The 22154-nt window shown below is 44.2% G+C and overlaps 1 protein-coding gene across 3 annotated transcripts in view; it reads left to right on the forward strand.

Annotated features, from left to right (window-relative positions):
• camk1da (calcium/calmodulin-dependent protein kinase 1Da) overlaps positions 1 to 22154 on the forward strand; it is a 109615-nt gene that overhangs the window by 81540 nt on the left and 5921 nt on the right. For all 3 annotated transcript variants that reach the window (XM_080754011.1, XM_080754013.1, XM_080754012.1), the window contains 4 exons: positions 6644 to 6782; positions 11499 to 11625; positions 16228 to 16303; positions 19900 to 20012. In XM_080754011.1, coding sequence (XP_080610137.1) covers positions 6644 to 6782; positions 11499 to 11625; positions 16228 to 16303; positions 19900 to 20012 — 455 coding nt within the window. The remainder of the gene's footprint in view (positions 1 to 6643; positions 6783 to 11498; positions 11626 to 16227; positions 16304 to 19899; positions 20013 to 22154) is intronic.

Below are 22154 nucleotides of genomic sequence, written 5' to 3' on the forward strand. Positions count from 1 at the left end.
AAAAGGTACTTAGAACTTTCAGCCCCTGCCTTTCTCTGCACGTCCCTGGCCCCCAATAAATGTGAAACGTGGCCTACATCTGTCCTAGATATGGCCTACATCTTGGCACAAACGGCGCAAAGTTTGTTATACGCCCAGGGTCCCATGGGCCAAGCTTCGCAGGACGTGCTGTGAATGGCTTAATGAAATAAACTCATAAATAGCACCACTCACTTCACTCTAGGTGTGATTTATTTATATTTAATTCTCATTCAGCTCCAATCCACACAGAGACAGAGCAGGACTTTAAAGCAGAAGTTCACCGCCAAAAACTATTTGTTTTTCTATTTATTACTCACGCCATGGAGACTTGAGTTCAATAATATCTTTTGGGATTTCTCGCATTCCTAAGACAAAACATTGATTATAGTAAATTTGCCCCCATTGATTCCGTATCAAATTAGTGTCTTAGGAATGCGACAAAAAACAAAACATATTATTGTACTCAAGTCTCCATGGCGTGAGCAATCAATAGCAAAAAGAAAAGTCATTTTGGGGGTGAACTACTCCTTTAAGGCTCCATCTCTGACTTTCTGCAGGTGTATAATAATCCCACACCAGGAGGGGGAGCTCTGGGCCTGTAGAAGTATTAACCATGCACTCACCACCAGGGCACATGCATTATTTATTCCTCTCCAAAAAAAAACAAGAACCAAACAACAACTCACTCCCTTTTAGAATTCACTCTCTCACCCTCCTCGCTCCTCGCCGTCACAGAACGAGAACAAGATGTCATGGGTGTCTGAGAATCCATAGTAAATGATGTGGTCGTGTAATGAGATTTGGGTTGTTTTTTTTTTGGCTTCCAGGCAGACATGAACGGACATGGTGGTGTCAGTGGGAGGGCGCCGACATGATCCCCATTGAAGGGGGTTAAGAACACAGTAGACAGCGATGCAGGGGCGTCACAAGGGGGGGGAGGGGAGTGGGACTGAGTTACTAGGGCCAAAGGTGGAGGGGCCCTAGTAACTTAAGCCAGTGTTTCTCAAATGGGGGTACGTGTACCAGAGGCACTACAGGGGGTACTTGAGAGAAAATGGAAAGTGGAAACATTTATTTTACTGTTATGTTTAATCATGTCATCAACATGGATCAGGAAGATTTGGGAAAAACACATTTTTGCCCTATTTGTGGAGATAAGCCACCTACGGTCGCTTATCTCCCGATTAGGGAGTCTTACTGGTGTTTAATGATAAAACATTGACATATGTATGTGAACGTACTGCCCTGTAAAGCTTTAATTTTTGACTAGCACAGCTGTTACAGAATAGAAAACAATAGGCTACTTAATTTTTGATGTCAGTATTTTCTTATCAAAATGTTGTTGTCGATTAAAGGGGGGACTTGAGGGGGTACTTGGATTCAGCAATCAGGAAAAGGGGGTACTGAAGCCCAAAAAGTTTGAGAACCACTGACTTAAGCTATTGAAAAATAGCAGATCTACAAGCTCACAGTGAGCTTGTAGATCAACTATTTTTGAAAAGTCGTGAAAATGTGTGCATCTTTGAATATATGTATTTTTTAAGCAAATATTTGTAACTCAAATTTTGCTTCTGGGGGGGGGGGGGGGTCCCTGGAACTAAATATTTTGAGATGGGGGTCTGTGGCCAAATATACATATCATCTTGGGGGTCCTTGACATGAAAAAGTTTGAGCACCAATGGAAACATAGGTTTCTTGCACACATTTTCCCCGATTTTTCAAAAATAGCAGATCTACAAGCTCGCTGTGAGCTTGTATATCTGCTATTTTTCAATAGTTAACATTCATGGGGGGCCCTCAGTGAATCCTTGTACCCAGGGCCCAGAATTTGGTGTGACGCCCCTGCAGCGATGCATCACTGTTTATTTACCAGTAAGACTCCCTAATCGGGAGATAAGCGACCGTAGGTCACTTATCTCCACAAATAGAGCAAAAATTTGTTTTTCCAAAATCTTCCTGATCCATGTTGATGACATGAGTGTAGACATACTGTGTAGTGATTTTCGTGATTTTAGGGCAAAATCTGAATCGGCCTCATGGTGGCGCTAGAGGGCCATGTGAGAAATGAGGGGTGGGGTCTCCGCGCCGCCAAGGCGGACGAATAGGTACCGGCCCCGGCTCTCCCGGTCGCTCCTAGCCCGAGTTACGGCATTTTATGTGAGCTGCAGTGGCAGGGGGTCCTCCACTGGGGGCGCCACCACTTTTGCATCCGTTCTGGAGCACCAGGAGTGGGTGGTCCCCGGGAATGCCCCGTGAGCAGCCCCGTTGGGGTGGTCATTTGGTAATTTTTGCACATGTGCTCATTTTTTACACTTGGGGGTCCCCGAGGGAGCTGGGGGTCCCTGGAGCTCCGGGGGTCCTTGGAGGTTGTAGTTTGGCAGGTAAGGAGTGTGTGTGCAAAATCTGGCATGGATGGGGGCAACGGTTGCGGAGATATGAGCAGGGCAAAAGTGTGACGTGTGTGACGGACGGACGGACGGACGGACACCTCGAGCAGCTTTCTGTAGTAAGTGCGACCTACGGTCGCAATAATTAAGGCAACAGGCGTGTTTATTTGCTGCTGGCATTGTCCTCGGGGTCAAATTAATCTTCCTCTGAATTCTCTTATTTTTTGTAAAGCCTTTTAGATTAAGCCCCACTAATTTAAATGTTCTCATACATACAGTAGTAAGATCCCTTGATCCCTTCCCTGTTTCTCCTTACTTTGAATGAAACCACCTCAGTTTAAGGTGCAGTGTCCAGCTCCCCCTGGTGTTGGAATGCGTTGGATCTCTGTTGAGGATGTTTTTTAGAATATTATTTAATGCAGCATGCTGCGTTAAATATTTCAAGGACTATATTACCCCTCTCTGGGCCTCTCTCTCCACTGGCTAGTAGCCAGTACAGTTCAGAACTCATGTTTGTTTATCAAGCTCTAAACGGGCTGGCCCCTCCTTTATCACAGATCTTCTAATCTAAGTGACCCATCATTTTACTTCCATGTCCTCCAGGTCTGCTGACTTGGGGCTCTTTGTAGGCTGCCCCATGCCCAAAACCTAAGCTAAGGAGTGACCGTGTCTTTACTGTTAAATTGTCACAGGCCCTAGGCCTAGAGTAAACTATAGACGCCTTAATGGTCCACGTCACACTGATAAAAACCAGTATGCGCGCACAGGTCGGCACCAAATGAACCCCACCGCTCATAGGATGCAATGGATGGCACTTGCATTTAAAAATGCATTCCATCAAACTTTCAGATGCCGTTTTTCTCCCAGTGTGGAGGAAGAATGCTTAGCATTTTTACTGTAATTTCTCACTCTTGAAATATATAATCCTTAGTTTCTGTTGATTGTAAACAATAATAGCGATTCAAAACAGTTGTCCTTCAAACCCCACCTCCATTCACCGTCATCAGAACAGAGGGAGCGCTCCTCATCACGGAGCGTCTACTGCTCGGCCAGCTGCAGTCCATGAAGCCTAATTTATGCTTCGTCCTGTGACGGTGTCGCGCGTAGACCTCCAAGCTCAGAAGGGTTGCATTGGTGACGCCATGTGAGCTTGTATATCAGCTACTCTTGACGCGGAATACCGTTGCGCAATGAAGTATATATGTCTCGATAAGGGCGCACCCATGGGCTCACCTCACTAGCACACAAGAGGAGGTTGAATAACCAGTGCACCCCAAAGCAACAGGTTTGGGGATATGTTGGGAATTGATTACATGATACAGTCACCTGTGCATTCAGTCTCAATGTTTGTAAACAAATAATTGGTCTATAGAACCACATTCTTTTCCCTATCAGATCTGCCCCCTCCATTTACTCTGTTACGTCCAGAGTTTTCTTGCCTACGCACATGTATTAGGTCTACTTATTTGTGCCTATGAATAGTGTGCCTTGTTTTGTTTTTTTAATGTTAGTTACTTGATCAGTGTGTGTTGTTTTTAAATGTGCCATGCAAATTTGACTTGACTTGAACAGAGTGCAGTTTTTCTTTAACTTCATAGTGTATGGTCAAAAATGTTTATACTTTTATACTGCCTATTAGACACATGGCCTAGACAATGCTATACATGCTATGTTGTCTATGATGGAAAAAGTACTTCCCAGGCTTAAGTGACAAACATAAAAACTGTCCGACGATCATATCTTCCAGGTAGTGAGTGAACTCCCTTGAGACTCCTATGATGGAGAGAGAGAGAGGAAGAGAGAGAAAAAGAAAGAGAGAGAGAGAGAGAGAGGGAGAGAGTTAAGGTCCGTACATACTGCCGGCGAATTGGCGAATAGCGAATTAGCGTATAATTCGCCTTTTGTTTAAAACTTTATAAAGTCAATGGAATCATCCACACCAAACGCGAATTTAAAAAAAGCGAAAAGGCGTCTGTTTTTTATTCGCCCTTGTGTCGAATTTAGCGAAGATTCGCTGGTGAACTCCTCTCTCTCTCTGTATTAAATCAAGCTCACTCTTTCCTACTAAAGAGAGAGAGAGAGAGCAAGGTCGAGGGACCTTCCCTTTGCATTGCTTTTCCGTGTCTCTCGTCGGTGTGGCTGCTTGGAAAAAGTACTCGAATTCCTACTGGTAAAACTGTAAAAGCATGGTTTATGTATGTTTTATTGTTAATTTAGCCTATATCTGCAAAAAGACTAATGTTTTAAAATAAATCGCTGGGTATTAAATACAATAGGATCCGAAATGTAGTGGAGTAGAAGGAAAGTACTGGGAATTGGACTCAAGTACAAATACCTACAAGTACAGGCTACTCAAGTAAAGTAGGCCTACTTCTAGTTACTTTACACCACCGCTGCTGCGAGCTGCCTGTCTGTGGGGGGACAGAGCGGAGGGGGAACGGTGAACGAGTGTTGTCTCTTCTGTGACGTGATGGGTTGTGTGCGCCGGTGAAGACTTATATTCTTCTTTATCTTTTTATTATTTAATAGGCTAACAACCACGGCCAGGTCATCATCACTTGAGGATGTTGTTTCCATTGTTTTATTTGTTTCCCTGTCCGTTCTCCTCTCTCCTCTCTCTCCTTTCTTCTCCTTTCTCCTGTGGCTACTGGCTACAGGAGAAAGATAGTTGAGAGAGATGTGTTGCTCTTGCTCTGGAGAGACTGTTGAGAGATGTGTTGAAAAGGCTGTTATCTGGGGGTACTTAAAGTCCTAAAGGAGACCTGTCCAAACTGCCTTGTATGTGATGTACACACACACACACACACACACACACACACACACACACACACACACACACACACACACACACACACACACACACACACACACACACACACACACACCACACACACACACCACACGAACGCTCAACTGTCTCATACACGCATTATGTGCACACTGCACACGCACATAATGCATGCACATCACCCCCCCGGCCGCCCCTTTCTCCCTCCCGCTCTCTCTCTCTCTCTCGCTCCTGTAGCGCTGGGTTTTGACTGACAGCTGAGTCCAGAGCATCTAGTTAGTGGTCTTCTTAGCAGTGGGTCATATAATGAGGCGTGATGAGGGCGGCGGGTGGGTCAGGACACGTGTTTGTCTGGCAACACATGGGTCACAGCCTCCATACACAGTTGGCTGAAGACTGTGTTTTATAGCTCATAAATTACATCTCAGTGGACCGGTCTGTCTGGTAGCGGTTACTGCCAGATGCATGAACCTTGACAGCAGGGGGCGTCAATTGGGTATGGCAGGGGTATGCAGCTGCCATACCCTGGGTCCAGGGGGGGAAGATAAAAGTTACTTTTTATTTTTTTTATTTTTTTAAAGATTTGTTTTTGGGCTTTTTATGCCTTTATTTGATAGGACAGTAGACTGACAGGAAATGGGGAGAGAGATGGGGAATGACATGCGGCAAAGGTCGTCCGGATCGGGAATCGAACCGGCGACGCCAGCAGGCATCATAGCCTAGTATATGGTACACGCCTTGACCACCAGGCCAGCGGGCGCCCCAGATAAAAGTTACTTTTAAATATAAATCCATGGATGTCTCTTTGTCTGTCTGTGCTGGTTATTATGTTACATTTACAGTAAAATAACTACAAAATGCAACATTTAACAAAATGGTCACTTTAACAAGGTATTATAATTGTATTCTCCACACTTGTATTCTCCCCATCTTGACAAAGTGGTATATTCCCAGGTTCCGCAGGTCAGCTGCACAGGTGCAATTCATTATTGTTAATTGTGGCACGTTTACTAACTTGCCAAGTTCAGCTGCACTTGAACAACCGTTCCAGGCTGCCATATCCAGCCCAAGAAACCGTAGAAACGGGGGAAAAAGTAAAATGTACTTCTTAAAATAAATGTATCATGCCTGTTGCTAAGGTATGGCAACATGACTGGTGTCTTGCACGCGCGCGAAGACACCAGTCATGTTGCCATACCTTAGCTTTTTCTGAACTGACGCCACTGCTTGACAGGGGGCGTGCACGTCCCTGGGTGTGTGTCCGTGCGTGTATCTGAGTGCCAAAGTGTTTGAATGTGTGTGTGTGTGTGTGTGTGTGTGTGTGTGTGGGTAGTCTGTATATTTCAGCGTGTTTATGTCTATATGTGCACCCAGTCACCCCCGCCGACATGTGTGTTAATGTGTTAACACTGTTTTGACTGTCCCTCCCTGGGCTCTCTCCCCGCAGGGTGTCTGGGGGGGAGCTGTTTGATCGCATCGTGGAGAAAGGTTTCTACACGGAGAAAGACGCCAGCACGCTCATCAGACAGGTCCTGGACGCGGTCCACTACCTGCACGACATGGGCATCGTGCACAGAGACCTGAAGGTGAAGCATACTGTGTCCACACAGAGAGAACGCATAACATCGTGTTACTGTTTTTATGTGCAGTTTCTCAAACTTTCATATTTCATGGTCTCTCCTTAACTCTTGACAGTGTACAGATGGAACCAAATGAACCCTAACGGGTTCATTTGGTTCCTTTTGTACGCTGTCAAGAGTTACAGACTTGTGTGGGTCAATTTAGTCCCTGGAATCCACTTTGAGAACCACTGCTGTAGAGCCCAACAGATGCCTGAAACTCAGGCAATTCAATTTAGAAACTGAATTAAAATGTATTTACCAGTAACCACTTAAGTATTAAATTGCTTTATGTACAGTATATTGGTATAGATAGACTAAGTGTTTGTTCAGTAACAGGGGTGTTTCCCCATCCCTCCAGCTCTTGATCAAACAGAACATAAATGTTCAGGTCGGGATACCAATTCTATCCAATCAGGAGAGACAACTCACACAGGGCAAGTGATGACACAAAGAAATGAGCAGACACATTTTGAAACATTACAATTGAAGCTGATAAATGGGTACTTTCTCCTGATTGGCTGGAGATTTGCCTCCTACCTGAAAATGTATTTTCTGTTTATTGAAGAGAACAGACACTCTATATAGCAATGATTACTATCACGATATAGTGCTTTAACCTTTTAACAAAACAACAAAAAGTTTGTCTTGACCAAAAATATCACTTACTCGTTTAACTAGAGACACGTTGGCTGCATAATTTCTGATATCTATGCCGTCAAAAAGGTAAAATAATGGCTGATATATCGGCCGAACCCATACCGCATATCGGTTTGGCTCTAATACGCAAACACTCAGACATACACTATCCCTTCCTTCACCCCAGTCCAGTACGTGTGGATCATTGCATTTGTGTTTTACAACCACTGATTTATTGCCAAGATGAGGGGCAGCGCACGCTGGAGAGATTTATGCCACTCAGCAGGTCAGAACACGCAAGGGATTCTGGGAGGATCCAGGGAGGGAGAGGGGGTCCCCCAGGGTGGGGAGTACAGGCATGTATGCTCATAAAAGACTCAGGCAGCATTAATATATGGAACCGACATCACCGGAGTGACTTTCAAAAACTGGTGCAGGGACAAACCTAGCTCTGGTCCAGAGAAGCCGGCTCAGATACAGGACAAGGAATTCACATGCCCTACGAGGGCTCAAGTAAAAAAATAAACAATACTACTTTGCTACTCACTAGGGCAGGGGTCTTCAATATGTAGGGGTCAGGGGTCTTCAATATGTAGACCCCCTCTACATATTGTATAAATGTGTGAAGCAGATTTTTATCAATTTTATAGATAGATTCATAGACTTGTTTGACAGCACTGTCATCTGTCTATGTTGGATTCATGTTAATGTGTATTTTCAGACAATTAACCAATTAAATCATCGATATTTTGTAAACTTGACCTTTCACTATGTACTTTGTCTTGTTTTTTTTTACCACCAAACCTATTTGCCGAAAAAATAGCCGATCTCCAAGCTCTCAACGCCTCGCAGATCTGCTATTTTTGGCTAAAGTTCTCCTCAGAATAGGGAGGCGAGTGTTCAAGTTGTTCATTTAAAAGAATGATCCTACCACACAAAGATTTGGAGGACCCCCTGTAGTAACCCTGAGGACCCCCTAGGGGTCCCAGACCCCCGGTTGAAGACCCCTGCACTAGGGCATTCACCAAATATTTGAATATTCAAATATCAAAGTCACTATTCGACGTTGTTCACCGAAGTCGAATATTCACTTATTTTTATTTTTTTATTGTTTTTCTAAAAATGTATAGTTTATAAAGCTTGGCTAGATAGGAAGTCATAAGAATGAGTTGTCAATGCCCCTGGTGGATGAATTTGTTAATGCTCTATACCAGGGGTTCTCAAACCTTTTTAGGCCATGACCCCCAAAATAAACATATTTGAACTGGGGACCGCCACCCTGACAAGCACTTTGAATTGTAGGTATTACATTTAATGTGACTCGGTTCCGCAGATAAATATTGTGAAAATAGCCGATCTACATGCTCACAACGTCTTGCAACGCGAGGCATTGTGAGCATGTAGATCGGCTATTTTCACAGTTTTCACCTCTTGCTTACTTAATATTTGACAGTTTGGCCAGTCCTGTCGAATATTCGACTATTCGAATACTTTGCGGTCGAATAATTCGAATACTAAGGGACCTAGGGAAATTTATGGAGGGGGGTCACTGGAGGAAAATAGGGGAGGGTCATGTCTTTTTAGTTTTAGTTTGAGGGAGGGTCATCAAATTTTACTTTGAGTCCAAGGGAGGGTCATCCAATTTTTATTTTTAAAATGAGCCCGGATTTTATATGCATATTTTCTTTACAGCTTTCCTGAATAATAGTACAACAATAGTCATTGACACCCCTCCGTTGCTTATCTTGGTTTTTCCCAACAGCTGGGCTATTGAGCCTTTCCCATTGTTCCTTCTATGTGTCAATCATTTAGCTTGGCCTATCCAGCCAGTAGGCGTGTGCAGTTTCTGGCCAATCACTGACGCTCTTCCTGGCAGCGACAATACTTTTAGTCAGAGGGAAAAGTTCAGAACACAACAAACATGGCGTCTTACAACATCAAGAGAACAAATGTGCGTACTAAAAGTTACTTGGATCACAATTTAAGAGCTTCGCTGCAGACCCTCTCTGCTGAGGAGAGTCTTGTCAGACTCGAAACTAAATTAGAGAAGAGCACGGACAACAAGAAGATCAGAGGGGTTAGGCAAGTCCTACTGGAATTGCGTGTGTGTGGCTGTTTGGATTTTGATTTTGGCTTCGAGGTTTTTTCGTCTTTTTTTCTTTCTCCACCACAACGGGAATCTTTTAGGGATAGTCTCATTGATGAAACATATTGCATCCCTGTTTTAATATATAGGGTTAAGTTCGGCCGGCAGTGGATCATCTTAAAGGATGGCAGTGTTCCAATGGAAAGCATTTTTCTTCACTTTCACATTTGCGTATAAAATTTCCCAGACAGATAGATGAAGCGGTGAGTTTACAGATTAAACATTCATAGCCTTCTCCTAAGTCCTATAACATCATATGATATAGAAGTGGTAGCTTAAGTTCTAGAGTTCACTTTTATTCACTAAAATGTTATCTGTGAAGATAGCTCAGTGCATTAGTCGCTGTGCTAACGATCCATTCGTCCCGTGGGGCTGCCGGTTCGAGTCTCATAGGGGGAGGTGAATTTGCTTTATTCATGTTCTCGTATATAGTGCTATTATTACTGCAGTTGCGTTTATGAATAAGTTTATGTTTTTAGGGATCATTTTACTCATGTATAAAATGTTATGTTTTAGGGGAGGGCCATCTTCTTTTCTTTTTTTGGTTGGGGAGGGCCACTGATTTTTTCCCACATACAGAGGGAGGGTCATAGCATTTTATATCAGGGCATATACATTTCCTCCAGTGACCCCCCTCCATAAATTTCGTTCTGTCCCTAAAAATCACTATTCGCGAATGCCCTGCTACTCACCTAAACAAAAGCAGTTTTGCGTTGTTGAAAGTCTATTCTCCGTGGTGGGAAGCCTCTCAGTAACTTCTCTGTAAAATCCACTTTTTGTTGAGCAGAAAGTAAAATATGAACGCCAGAGACGGAAATTATGTTGTTTAATCCCTATAAATTTACCCCTACAGATCTCGTTAATATACTATTACCATTGCCCATAATCTGTGGGGGGCACTGTGGAGCAAACAAAATAATTTCCGTCTGGCGAACTCATTTTATTTTCAGCTCAAAAAGTGTGTTCTACAGAGAAGGTGGGGTGCTGAGAGGCTTCAACAACGAAAAACTGCCTTTGTTTAGGTGAGTATCGAAGTAGTTACTTTTACTGAAGTCGAGCCCTCGTAGGACAGTGGAATTCCTTGTCCTGTATCTGAGCTGGCTTCCTGGCAGAGTGTTAGAGCAGTGTTTCTCAACCTTTTTTCTGCATGGGCACACTTTTCATGTCCCAAGAATCCAATTGGGCACACCAACATAATACGGGGGTGTAAATATCGTCACTGTCGGGAAGAAACCTTGTATCTCCAAGTTTCAAATTTGTACGTTTCTTCGCAAAGTAAAGCCCTGCTTCATCATACAAGGCTGTCGCACAACATCAGTGAAAACAGCAGATCTACAAGCATTGTGTGCTTGTAGATCGTCTGTTTTCACTAGCTTAAATCATTTTTAAAATGATAAATACAATACTGGCTTTCAAGCAGTTTCTAGGGGCACACTTGACCCTTCTCAGGGGCACACCAAAGGTCCCCAGGCACAGTGGTTGACAAACACTGTGTTAGAGAGACCTCGCTTAACGCTCTGGACCAGAGCGAGGGACAAACCAGGAGGTGAAGAGAAAAACTGCTTTGGGTTTGTTTGGTTGACATTTTACTTTACTTTACTTTACTTTACTTTACTTTATTTGTTTATTTAGACGGGACAATGCATATTAATGAACACTACATGAATGCAATGTAAATAAGCCGGAATTAGCAAGAATGCTAAATTTCATCCGTAGTCCCCACATGAAGACAAAACAATACATACCAACAAACAGTAACCCTACATTAGGAGAGGGCGCCTAAGAACATACATACAGATACTATTTTTCCTGAACCAAGAAAAAAACTCTCTCCTTTACTCTCTCCTTTACTCTCTCTTTCATTCTGTCTCCACCGCCCCTCATGTCCCTTTCTCCAGCCAGAGAACCTGCTCTATTTCAACCCCCAGGATGAGTCCAAGATCATGATCAGTGACTTTGGCCTGTCCAAGATGGAGGGTAGTGGCGACGTCATGTCAACCGCCTGTGGCACACCAGGATATGTGGGTAAGGGAGAATAAAAATAAATCATAACCGTTCATCAGGGCAGCAAGAGCCCAGAGTTAACTGCATAAATATGTTACCAAATGTTTAGTTAATAAAAAAAAAGTAATCCCCCTTATTATCCAAGATTCTGTGCTGTTATACATCTCGTGTTTGTATGTTTTTCTTTTCAATAAATTATGAGTGTCATCTAGGTGACATGTCTCAAATTAGATTACATGAATTACACAGTGCTATACAGTTTACAGTTTAGGCATTTAGCAGATGCTTTTAATCCAAAGCGATTTAGAATAAGCAGGTAATACATATCACTATAATAAGCAAGATAATATGTCAGTACATAAACGACAATCAAACATATAATTTTCCAAACTCACTCACGCTCTAACGCTCACGCTTATCTACGTTTATCTATTCACTCGCTTCAGCAACTGATCCCAAAGTTCACATGGTATTGGCCATTAGCATTATACCAACGCTGACGGAGCCCGAATTTCATTTCTCCCAAATTAAAGCTGTTTATTAGCGTTTTCTTAGCCTGTTGTCAGGGTTACGGTCCGTTCCTCCAGGCCATGGGATCTGTAGCCCCACACACACACCCCTCTCTCTCACAGTTAGGAATGTGCTCTCTCTCTCTCTCTCTCTCTCTCTCTCTCTCTCTCTCTCTCTCTCTCATCTTCCAACGGGTATGAAACTCTCTCTCTCTCTCTCTCTCTCTCTCTCTCTCTCTCTCTCTCTCTCTCTCTCTCATCTTCCAACGGGTATGAAAAAACTATTTTGGAGCACATATCTTCGAACGGGTAAGGTCTAGTATAACAAATGCATAGGAATATCAATCTAGAAAAACAATAACATACCGGTAGGTAGGCCACGCACCTAATCAGTAAAACACTTCTAAAACCTAAAAATGCTATCTAGCTTCATGAATGGTCATTGAGGGAAGGGGGAGTGTTGCAGTAGTGCTATAAAATGTTTAATGGGATTGCTCTGCGTGTGCGTGCGTGCGTGCGTGCGTGCGTGTGCGTGTGTGTGTGTGTGTGTGTGTGTGTGGGAGGGCTGTCAAGTCAGTGTGTATACACAGACTAGCCCTTACCCGTTCAAAGATATGAGCTCTGAAATGATGTGCAGTGTGTGGGTTATGGGGTGTGCACTCGTGCACACAGTATATGAGGGATGGAAAGTAACTTTAACTGGTGCTTACATGATAATATGTAGTAGCATCAATGTAAGAAATACCGTTTCGTTTAATGGCTACAGAGATGCTGTGTACCGATCTGCATGATTTTTGGACAACATCTGTAACAGGGCCAGACAACCCCCCCCCCCCCCCACCCTACCCCACCCCCCCGCGTGCCACACACACACACACACACACACACACACACACACACACACACACACACACACACACACACACACACACACACACACACACAGCTGGTTAAACATGTTGCCTCATGCTAGATTCAGAATAGATATGCCTCATGCTAGATGCAGAATAGATAGTAGATACACCAGAAAAATGCTAATATACAGCATACGATTTGTGAAAGTGACAAACGGGCTTCACAGTTATGTCAGGTGTGTTCATATGCTAATGGTGATGCGATTTCAGATCAATTGCTCCAGCCACTGAGGAGAAACACTGTTACAGACGGACACACAGACGGACGGACGGACGGACGGACAGACAGACAGACATTCGGAAAATTATATGTTTGATATTCACTCCTCTTGCCTCTGGAGTGAGTGCTCCTTATCAAGTGCTCACTGTCCCTTTCTCTGGTCGCCAAGAGGGAGGGAGTGAGGACGGCTAACAATGTGTCACATGACAGACAGATGTTCTATATCGGTTACATGACTGATTTCCTTCGGGCTGATGTCCAGGTTAAAACACTGCTGGCTGTCAATCAAGCAAGGCAAGACGAGGCAAACAGAATGTCTCACATTAATGTATCGTCTACTGTAGAGGTCTTATACACAGAAATGTATTGTATAGTCCTAGCCAAAGGGAGCTACTATTCTGTGGGTCCTACCCCTAATTGGTGGGTCCCCAAATTATTTGGGGGGGGGGGGGGGGTCCCCAGATGATTAACTTAACGTGTAACATTGTTTTCTCACTCAACAGTGAACAAACCAACATGAAGTTTATGTGTATAGAGGGTATCTGCACATTTCTAAAGTGACAATTTAAGGACTTTTGAATACATCTAAAATGACAAATTAAACATGGGTCAAATTGTCAAATATTAGAGGCTGAAATTGTGAAAATAGCAGATCTACATGCTCACAACGCCTCGCAACAATAGAACCGTGTTATACAAAATGTAATGCCTCAACTCTTAGTGCTCGTGAAGGTGGGGGGGGGTCCCCAGTTAAAATATGATTATTTTGGGGGTTGCGGACTGAAAAGGTTGAGGACCACTGATTTAGACCTGGACAGGACTTTTCTTCCTCAACTTCAAGACCACCAAATACACATGCAATGAATGTCCTGGAACAATTAACAGAACATCGTCACCATTGTGCACGTTTTTTTCCTTTCTTTTTTCCCTACTGAAAACACAGAACAGGAACATCACAAACAAAACAATCCCACAACCCTCACGACTAGGGTTAATTAACACACACATTCACACACTCTGTCCCCCACAGTAATTTTTTACTTTAAATGGTCTGATGTTGACACTAGTGACCCCCTCCCCTTCTGTCCCCCCCCATCCATCCTCTTCTGCTGAGGATTGACCGACCGTAGGGCATTTCACTCTAAAAAGTGGAGATCCTGCTAAATATAGTGTTTCCTGATGAGGATGATGGTGTTAGCTGGGAGAAGGAAGCATTCCTCGGGTATAAATAGCCCAGGTTACGTCAGCAATCGGAATTGACTGAATTGAAACCAGATTTTGAGGATCTGGGACCTGAGAAAGCAGAAGGATTCAACACACACACACGCACGCGCACGCACGCACGCACGCACGCACGCACGCACGCACGCACGCACGCACGCACGCACGCACACACACGGCACGCTCACGGCACGCTCACGCACTACATTTGGTATACAGTACACGCACTCACACACACACACACAAATATGTATTTGTGCTCATCAGCACTTGCACACATACAAACAACACACCTTGCAGATGACACACGATATAAACAAACTCTGAATCGAGCCCTTTGATTCAGCACATGTGTCTGAAGTTGGCAGTGTGTTGTTGACGTTCAGAATTGATTGTAGGCACGTGTACGTGCCAAGTCAGAGTTTGTAGTTAATCCCGTTATGCATGTGTTTCCCTCATATCAAGACACTGTTGTGTCTATGGGTTGTTTGGGTGAGCTCATTTAGATTTCTTCCTGTTGTTGTCATTAATTGGCCCAGACCAGCCATGGAACGGGCCTCGCAGAGGGGCCTCTGTTCAGCTACTCGCCCTCTGTGTGGCCCCTCTTTTTGGGCTCCATTACGCAGTGGTCTATAAGAGAAAATGGGTCTGTGTTCTGTTACTTAAGGTGGTTCTCAACCTGTGGGTCGAGTGGGTCCCCACAAGTTTTTTTGGGGGGTCCCCAGATGACAGTGAAGTGACAATTTAAAAGGACTTAGACCTTTTTACTGCCTCAAAATATATATATATGGGGGAAAAAAAACATTACTGCATCAAAAGTATTCAATAAACTATACTATAAAAAAAGCGAATTGTCAAATAATATAAGAAAATAGACGATCTACAAGCTCAAAGTTGTGGGCTTGTAGATATGCTATTATTTTCACAATATTCATCTGTGGAACAGGGTCAAACAAAATGCGATGCCTCAACTCCTACAAGTGCTTATCAGGGAGGCGGCTCCCCGGTTTAAATATGATTCTTTTGGGGGTCACGGCCTGAAAAGGTTGAGAACCACTGACCTAAGGGATAATCCACAGAGCGGTGTGGTTATCAAAACATAATGCCAGACTTGGCTAATTACCTCCATGAAGTGAACACATGGCTTAGAGTGGATTATCCTGCTTATACTAAGGCTGGTGATTAAATGGGAAAAACTAAATAAAAAAGTAGTTTTTATTCATATTTTGGGGGTTTTGTGTGTGCGTCTTTATCAGCCTTGAAATAAATGCTAGCTGACTACTTCAGCAAGTGGGAGAAGACAACGACCTAGAAATGACTAGCCAAGTCAGTCTCACAACACGAACGTCGTCAACACATTATATTCTGTGTTCCCCAAAAGGTTGAAAGATACATTTAGTAAGTTGTTTATATGTATAGTTTGTATCTGTTAGCTTAAATTACAATCATTATAATGTTTATTATGCGTATTTGTCTGTGCGTTATCTCAACATAAATGCCCACCGGCCAGCTAATTTGAATCGAGTGTTCTCTGTGGCCATGATATAAATACATTATATTTGGTGTCTTTGATTGATTGATTGATTGATTGATTGAATACTTTATTAACCGTTTGCAAAAACAAGCACGGTAAAGTACAGTTCAATACAAGGTCTGCTAAGAGGATTTTAAACCCAAGAAAGCACTGTGGCTTGACTGTTTAGTTGTTGACCCCCGTCTCTCACTATGGCTCTCTTTCTCTTCTCCTTCCCTCCCTCAGCCCCAGAGGTTCTGGCCCAGAAGCCCTACAGTAAGGCAGTGGACTGCTGGTCCATCGGAGTTATTGCTTACATCCTGTAAGTGTCTACTTGTCTGCTCCTTGTGACACTAGTACTACATTCTGTAGTACAGTATAGGCTGAGTGTTCTCAACGTGTGTGTGTGTGTGTGTGTGTGTGTGTGTGTGTGTGTGTGTGTGTGTGTGTGTGTGTGTGTGTGTGTGTGTGTGTGTGTGTGTGTGTGTGTGTGTGTGTGTGTGTGTGTGTGTGTGTGTGTGTGTGTGTGTGTGTGTGTGTGTGTGTGTGTGTGTGTGGATTCTAACCTGTCTGTGTGTAAGCTGCGGTGGTCATTAATGGGGAATGACAGAACGTCATCCCTCTCTCTTCCTCGCGCCCGTCATCAGAGCCAGATGTTGCTGCGCTAACGCTTGACGCTGTGCTCAATCTCCTTGTAAGGACATGGAGCTTCTGGGGCCAAAAGAAGTTTAGACGCATTCTTCTCCTCTTGTTTTCACTCTGTTGTTTCCCCCCACTGTCTGACGGAGTATGGAACTGTCTGTTGTTTCCCCCCACTGTCTGACGGAGTATGGAACTGTAGGAGAGACTTGAGGTTGTGTGTGCCTACATCTGTCTGTCTCAATGTAAACGGACACATTTCTATGTGAATGAGATTTTTCGGCAGTTTCACAAGTTTACGGTTAGGTATGTATCTTGGTTAGCTGGATATGCCCTATTTCAAGAATAGAGAAAATGGCGAATCATTTTTGAAAAAAAATAATAAATACATGCCTATAATAACCTACCAAAACTAGGGATGCTGGGTTGAAAGTGGTTAACACAAGTCAGTGCAAATGCATTGAAAAGGGTTGATAACGTGGTGTGTAGCCACCTGACAGAGACATTATTAGCTGGGAGTTGTTGGGTCGGAGGGTGTCGGAGTGTGGATTGGGGTCACGGCTGAGGGTCTCGGGCTGAGGGTCATCCAGGGGGTAATAGGATGCAGAGAGCTGCGAGACTGGGATGAGAAACACGTGGGTGGTGTTAGTACGATAGTCGGAACAAACCCTGCTCTCACACAGCTCTCCCATGTCCTGCTATCTTTCTCCAAAATATTGTCTCTCTCAATTTTCAATTTTCAATTCAAAGGGCTTTATTGGCATGAGAAAACATACGTTTTCTCTCTCTCTCACTTTGTCTCTCTTGTTTGTGTATCTCTTTTCTGTCTGCCATTCTCTCTCTCCCCCCCCTCTATCTCTCTGCCTCTCTCTCTGTGTGTCTCTCTGTCTCTCTCTGTACTCTGTATTGTTGTTGGCAGTCCTTTGTTGTGAGGTGGACTCTGTGATGTGTAAAGCAGGGACTGGCCCCAGGCGTTCTGCTGGCCCTCCCTCTCCTCTCTGCCTCCCCACCATGTTCATTCTCCCATCCACCCATGGTGGAAAGAGTACTCAATACCGCCATGTAGAAACACTCTGCTACAGTACAGACACTCTGTGTGAGTGGTTTACAAGTAAAAGTTCATTATATTTGCCTCTTAGATGTAGTGGAGTAGAAGTAAAAGTACTGGAAATTGGAAATACTCCAGGTACTGTAATAAATTAAGAAATACCTCAAAATTGTACTTAAGTACAGTATTTTCGTTACTTTCAACCACAGCATCCACCGAAAAGACCCTCAAGACCCTCTGTTCTTTGTTTTCACCTGTTTATACACTGTCGTTTGCTTATCCTGTTTCTTACGTAACACACTAATGCTTACACAGCTTTTGATGTGGAGACCCTTGTGTGTCAATTGCTTGTATGCTTGGCATAATTTGGGCGTGTGTGTGTGTGTGTGTGTGTGTGTGTGTGTGTGTGTGTGTGTGTGTGTGTGTGTGTGTGTGTGTGTGTGTGTGTGTGTGTGTGTGTGTGTGTGTGTGTGTGTGTGTGTGTGTGTGTGACGTGTGAGCGTGCGTGCGTGCGTGCGTGTGTGTACGTGCATTCGTGATCGGATAAAACGTATGCCCTGACCTGAACATTTATTTTACGTTTACTAAAGCACTGGAGAGAAAAACAAATCACACCCGTGTGAACTGAGCGGTGGTTTACCCACCAACCCCCCCTCCCCCCTTCCCCCCTGTGTGTGTGTGTGCGTGTGTGTGTGTGTGTGTGCCTGGTCTGGCCTGGCCTGAAAACAGCGCCCCTCCCTTAACATGTGTGGTCAGAAAAGGTACTACACAGGCTTGAGGCTACATACGGACGCACCCACCCACGGACGCACCCACCCACATACACGTACCTCTACACACACGGCCACGTATAGGAGCGGCGTGACCACCGCTCAAAAAGACCCATGTTACTGAACATAAGCAATGATTGCTATAGGAATTATTCTTAAATTGTTATTATTATTAATAATAAATATCACTTAAACCCTTTACTCTTCAGAGTTGGGCGAGGGTTGTGTTCGGGCTGTGGTCCAGTCAGCAGGTATTGACCGGGGAGCTGCGTCCTGCTAGCAATTAGCACAATTAGTGCCAGGCCTCATTAGCCAATCCACGCGCTTCTCTCACCTCTGACGGGTCGGCTACGGTTGCGCCTGGTTGGGCTCTCTTCAGGTGTGAAGATCGCATCATGTAATCGGGCGAGATAATCGCCCCGGGCTCCCGTGGAGAGACAATAAGACGTGCAAGCCTTTAACCAAATGTGAAAGCACGAAAACCAAAGGAGGGCGCCTCTCTCGCCACGCCGGGCGGAGCGGCCCCGCTCACCGGAGCGCCTTGTGTGTTTGGCGTGTGTGTGGACTGAGAAAGGCATTTTAATGGCTATTTATGGTAATGGTTGCTAATGCTCTCCGGGGCTCGGGTGTGTGTGTGTCTGGGGGTATTACAGTTCCACCCTGCCAAAAGTTCAATCAGGCAGTGGTACTCAGGGGCGTCAATTGGGTATGGCAGGGGTATGCAGCTGCCATACCATGGGTCCAGGGGGGAAAATAAAGGTTACTTTTAAATATAAATCCATGAATGTCTCTTTGTCTATCTGTGCTGGTTATTATGTTGTTAAATTACAGTAAAATAACTACGAATGCAAAATTTAACAAAATGGTCATTTTAACAAGGTATTATAATTATATTCACCACACTTTTATTCTCCCCATCTTGACAAAATGGTATATTGCCAGGTTCCGCAGGTCAGCTGCACAGGTGCAATGCATTATTGTTAATTGTGGCATGTTTACTAACATGCCAAGTTTAGAGCTCTGCACTTGAACAACCGTTCCAGGCTGCCATATCCAGCCCAAGAAACCAAACGGGAAAATAAAATGTACTTTTTAAAATAAATGTATCATGCCTCTTGCTAAGGTATGGCAACATGACTGACACCAGTCATGTTGCCATACCTTAGCTTTTACTGAACTGACGCCACTGGTGGTACTACAAATATTCAGGTTTGGCGAGAAGGGAAATGTGGTTAGTTTAACACAATGTTTTTGAGCTTATTCAGGTAGCAATTTACTTCATTTATCCCATTATCATACTATTCAAGTCGGTTGCATTTTCCCCCTGTCCGTGCTTTGTGTAATTGTGGCTTATACAATTTAGTACACATTAAAAAAAATCCTGAATTCTGAACTCTGGATCTTGACAGTGTTGGAGCTCAAGCCCAGCTGTAACCCATCTTTATTGTGTTCTATCTGCAGCTTGTGTGGATACCCGCCATTCTACGACGAAAACGACTCCAAGCTCTTCGAACAGATCCTGAAAGCCGACTATGAGTTCGATGCACCGTACTGGGATGACATATCAGATTCAGGTGTATACTCTAGAAATGGCTTCTAAATTCTGACATATAAAAACCTTTATGTATTCAAAAATCACACCCGTGTGAACAGAGCGGTGGAGACTGCGTGTGTGTGTGTGTGTGTGTGTGTGTGTGTGTGTGTGTGTGTGTGTGTGTGTGTGTGTGTGTGTGTGTGTGTGTGTGTGTGTGTGTGTGTGTGTGTGTGTGTGTGTGTGTGTGTGTGTGTGTGTGCGCGTACGTGTGTGCGGGTGAGTGTGAGTGTGCCTGGCCTGAACAACAGCGCCCCTCCCTTAACATGTGTGGTCATTAAAGGTATTGCAGGCTACATACAGACTCAGGCTACATACAGACAGACACGCACGCACGCATACACACACACACGGCCACGTATAGGAGACGGTGTGACCACCGCTCAAAAATTACAAAAAGGGATGTTGCTATACAGTATACTGTACATGGCCACACAACTACCCCAAAAGGGGTTCCCGGATTGAAAGGTTAAAACCCAAAAGGGGTTCCCGTCCTAAATGGGTAGAGGGCAGGGCCGATTCTAGGGTAGAGCGAACGGTGCGGTCGCACAGGGCCCCGCACCTGCAAGGGCCCTGCGCTAGGCTTGGTTAATTGATTTAGTTTTGTTTTCATATTAAATCTTCACACAAAACACCGCAATTTACAGGACGGAGACAGAGCCTGCCAACCGATTGGCTGTGATATCTCCCTGACAACCAGCAACAACCAGTGAAATGGCTGCCTGTCCCTTCGGGCTATGGGATTTAATACTGTATCTAGTCTTGAGACGCAGCCTTCCCTTCCCTTCCGTTACTTATGAGAGAGTTGAGAGAGAGAGAGCATCATATCTGCGTGAGGTAAGGCCAGGGTAAAGTTATGAGGAATCCTCTCATCTGACAACATGACAATCTTGTGTCTGATTGATAGCCTAGTGAACTAAATACATGGTCCCATTCAGCTATTGCATTCATTCTGCAGGAGTCTGCTTTGTGGCCGTGTACAATAAAAGCAGCAGCGGCGGACAGACTTCGCTCAGGGCCCCGCATTTCTCCCAGTCGGCCCTGGTAGAGGGTGTACGTAGTATAAGACTGTAGTTGTATTGGGCAGTTCCCTGCTTTTAATCTGTGCAAGATGGCATTGCTGAAAAAGAGATCTCAGCATACCTAAAATATATTCCTTTGTTAAAATAGCTTTATATTTCCATAACAATTATTGCTATATGGGGCTGTTAAGTATGACATCATTTTGTAGGCAGAGGAGAATTTCTGCCCCCAGTTTCCGTGAGTCTTTTTACTATTTTTACTATTTACACATAGTTGTTGTTGAAAGGAAAGTCTTAGAATTATACTTTAGTCGTTATTTTTGTCTCGGATCTGTTGAAATAGCGAGGGACAGAAAATGCTCTGGGGGCAGAGATGTCACGGCTTAAACTGAAGATACAATAGGAAAAAAGTGCTGGTAAAAAAATGGTATGCTATTTCGTAGGCTATGTAGGCTATTTTCTGTTTATTAAAGAGCTGCAGAGACAGGGAGATCCCTGTTATTTAACAAACACTATAGCAATAATTACCTTTTTTAAACTTTTCTAATCTACCAAAAAATGAAGAAAAAAGAAATGAGTGTACAAATGTAACCAACACTCTCTGAGTTACAAAATGTGCATGTGGTCCAGTGATGAAGCTTCTGGACAGCAGCACCTTTCCATCCTCCTTGTCCTCTTATTCCTCTACTCTTCCTCACACATGGACCACACACACCACCCGTTTAACCACTGCCCCTGACGTCATCTGCCGGGAATGTGTGTGTGTTTGCGGGGGCGCGCTGGTGTGTGAGTGGCAGTGTAAGAATTCGGGGTCACACTACCGCAAACGATGCACTGCACGTTTGTTTCCAGTCTGCCAGGCGAACCGTTCTCCCTGACTGGCAGTAAAGCGGCCATTGTGTTTACTGGAAACAAGCCTGAGACAGTGAGACACCACTCAGGTATCACACGCGTGTGTGTGTGTGTGTGTGTGTGTGTGTGTGTGTGTGTGTGTGTGTGTGTGTGTGTGTGTGTGTGTGTGTGTGTGTGTGTGTGTGTGTGTGTGTGTGTGTGTGTGTGTGTGTGTGTGTGTGTGTGTGTGTGTGTGTGTGTGTGTGTGAGTG

Source organism: Nannobrachium achirus, assembly GCF_963921795.1.
Source record: "Nannobrachium achirus genome assembly, chromosome: 23".
Taxonomy (NCBI): domain Eukaryota; kingdom Metazoa; phylum Chordata; class Actinopteri; order Myctophiformes; family Myctophidae; genus Nannobrachium; species Nannobrachium achirus.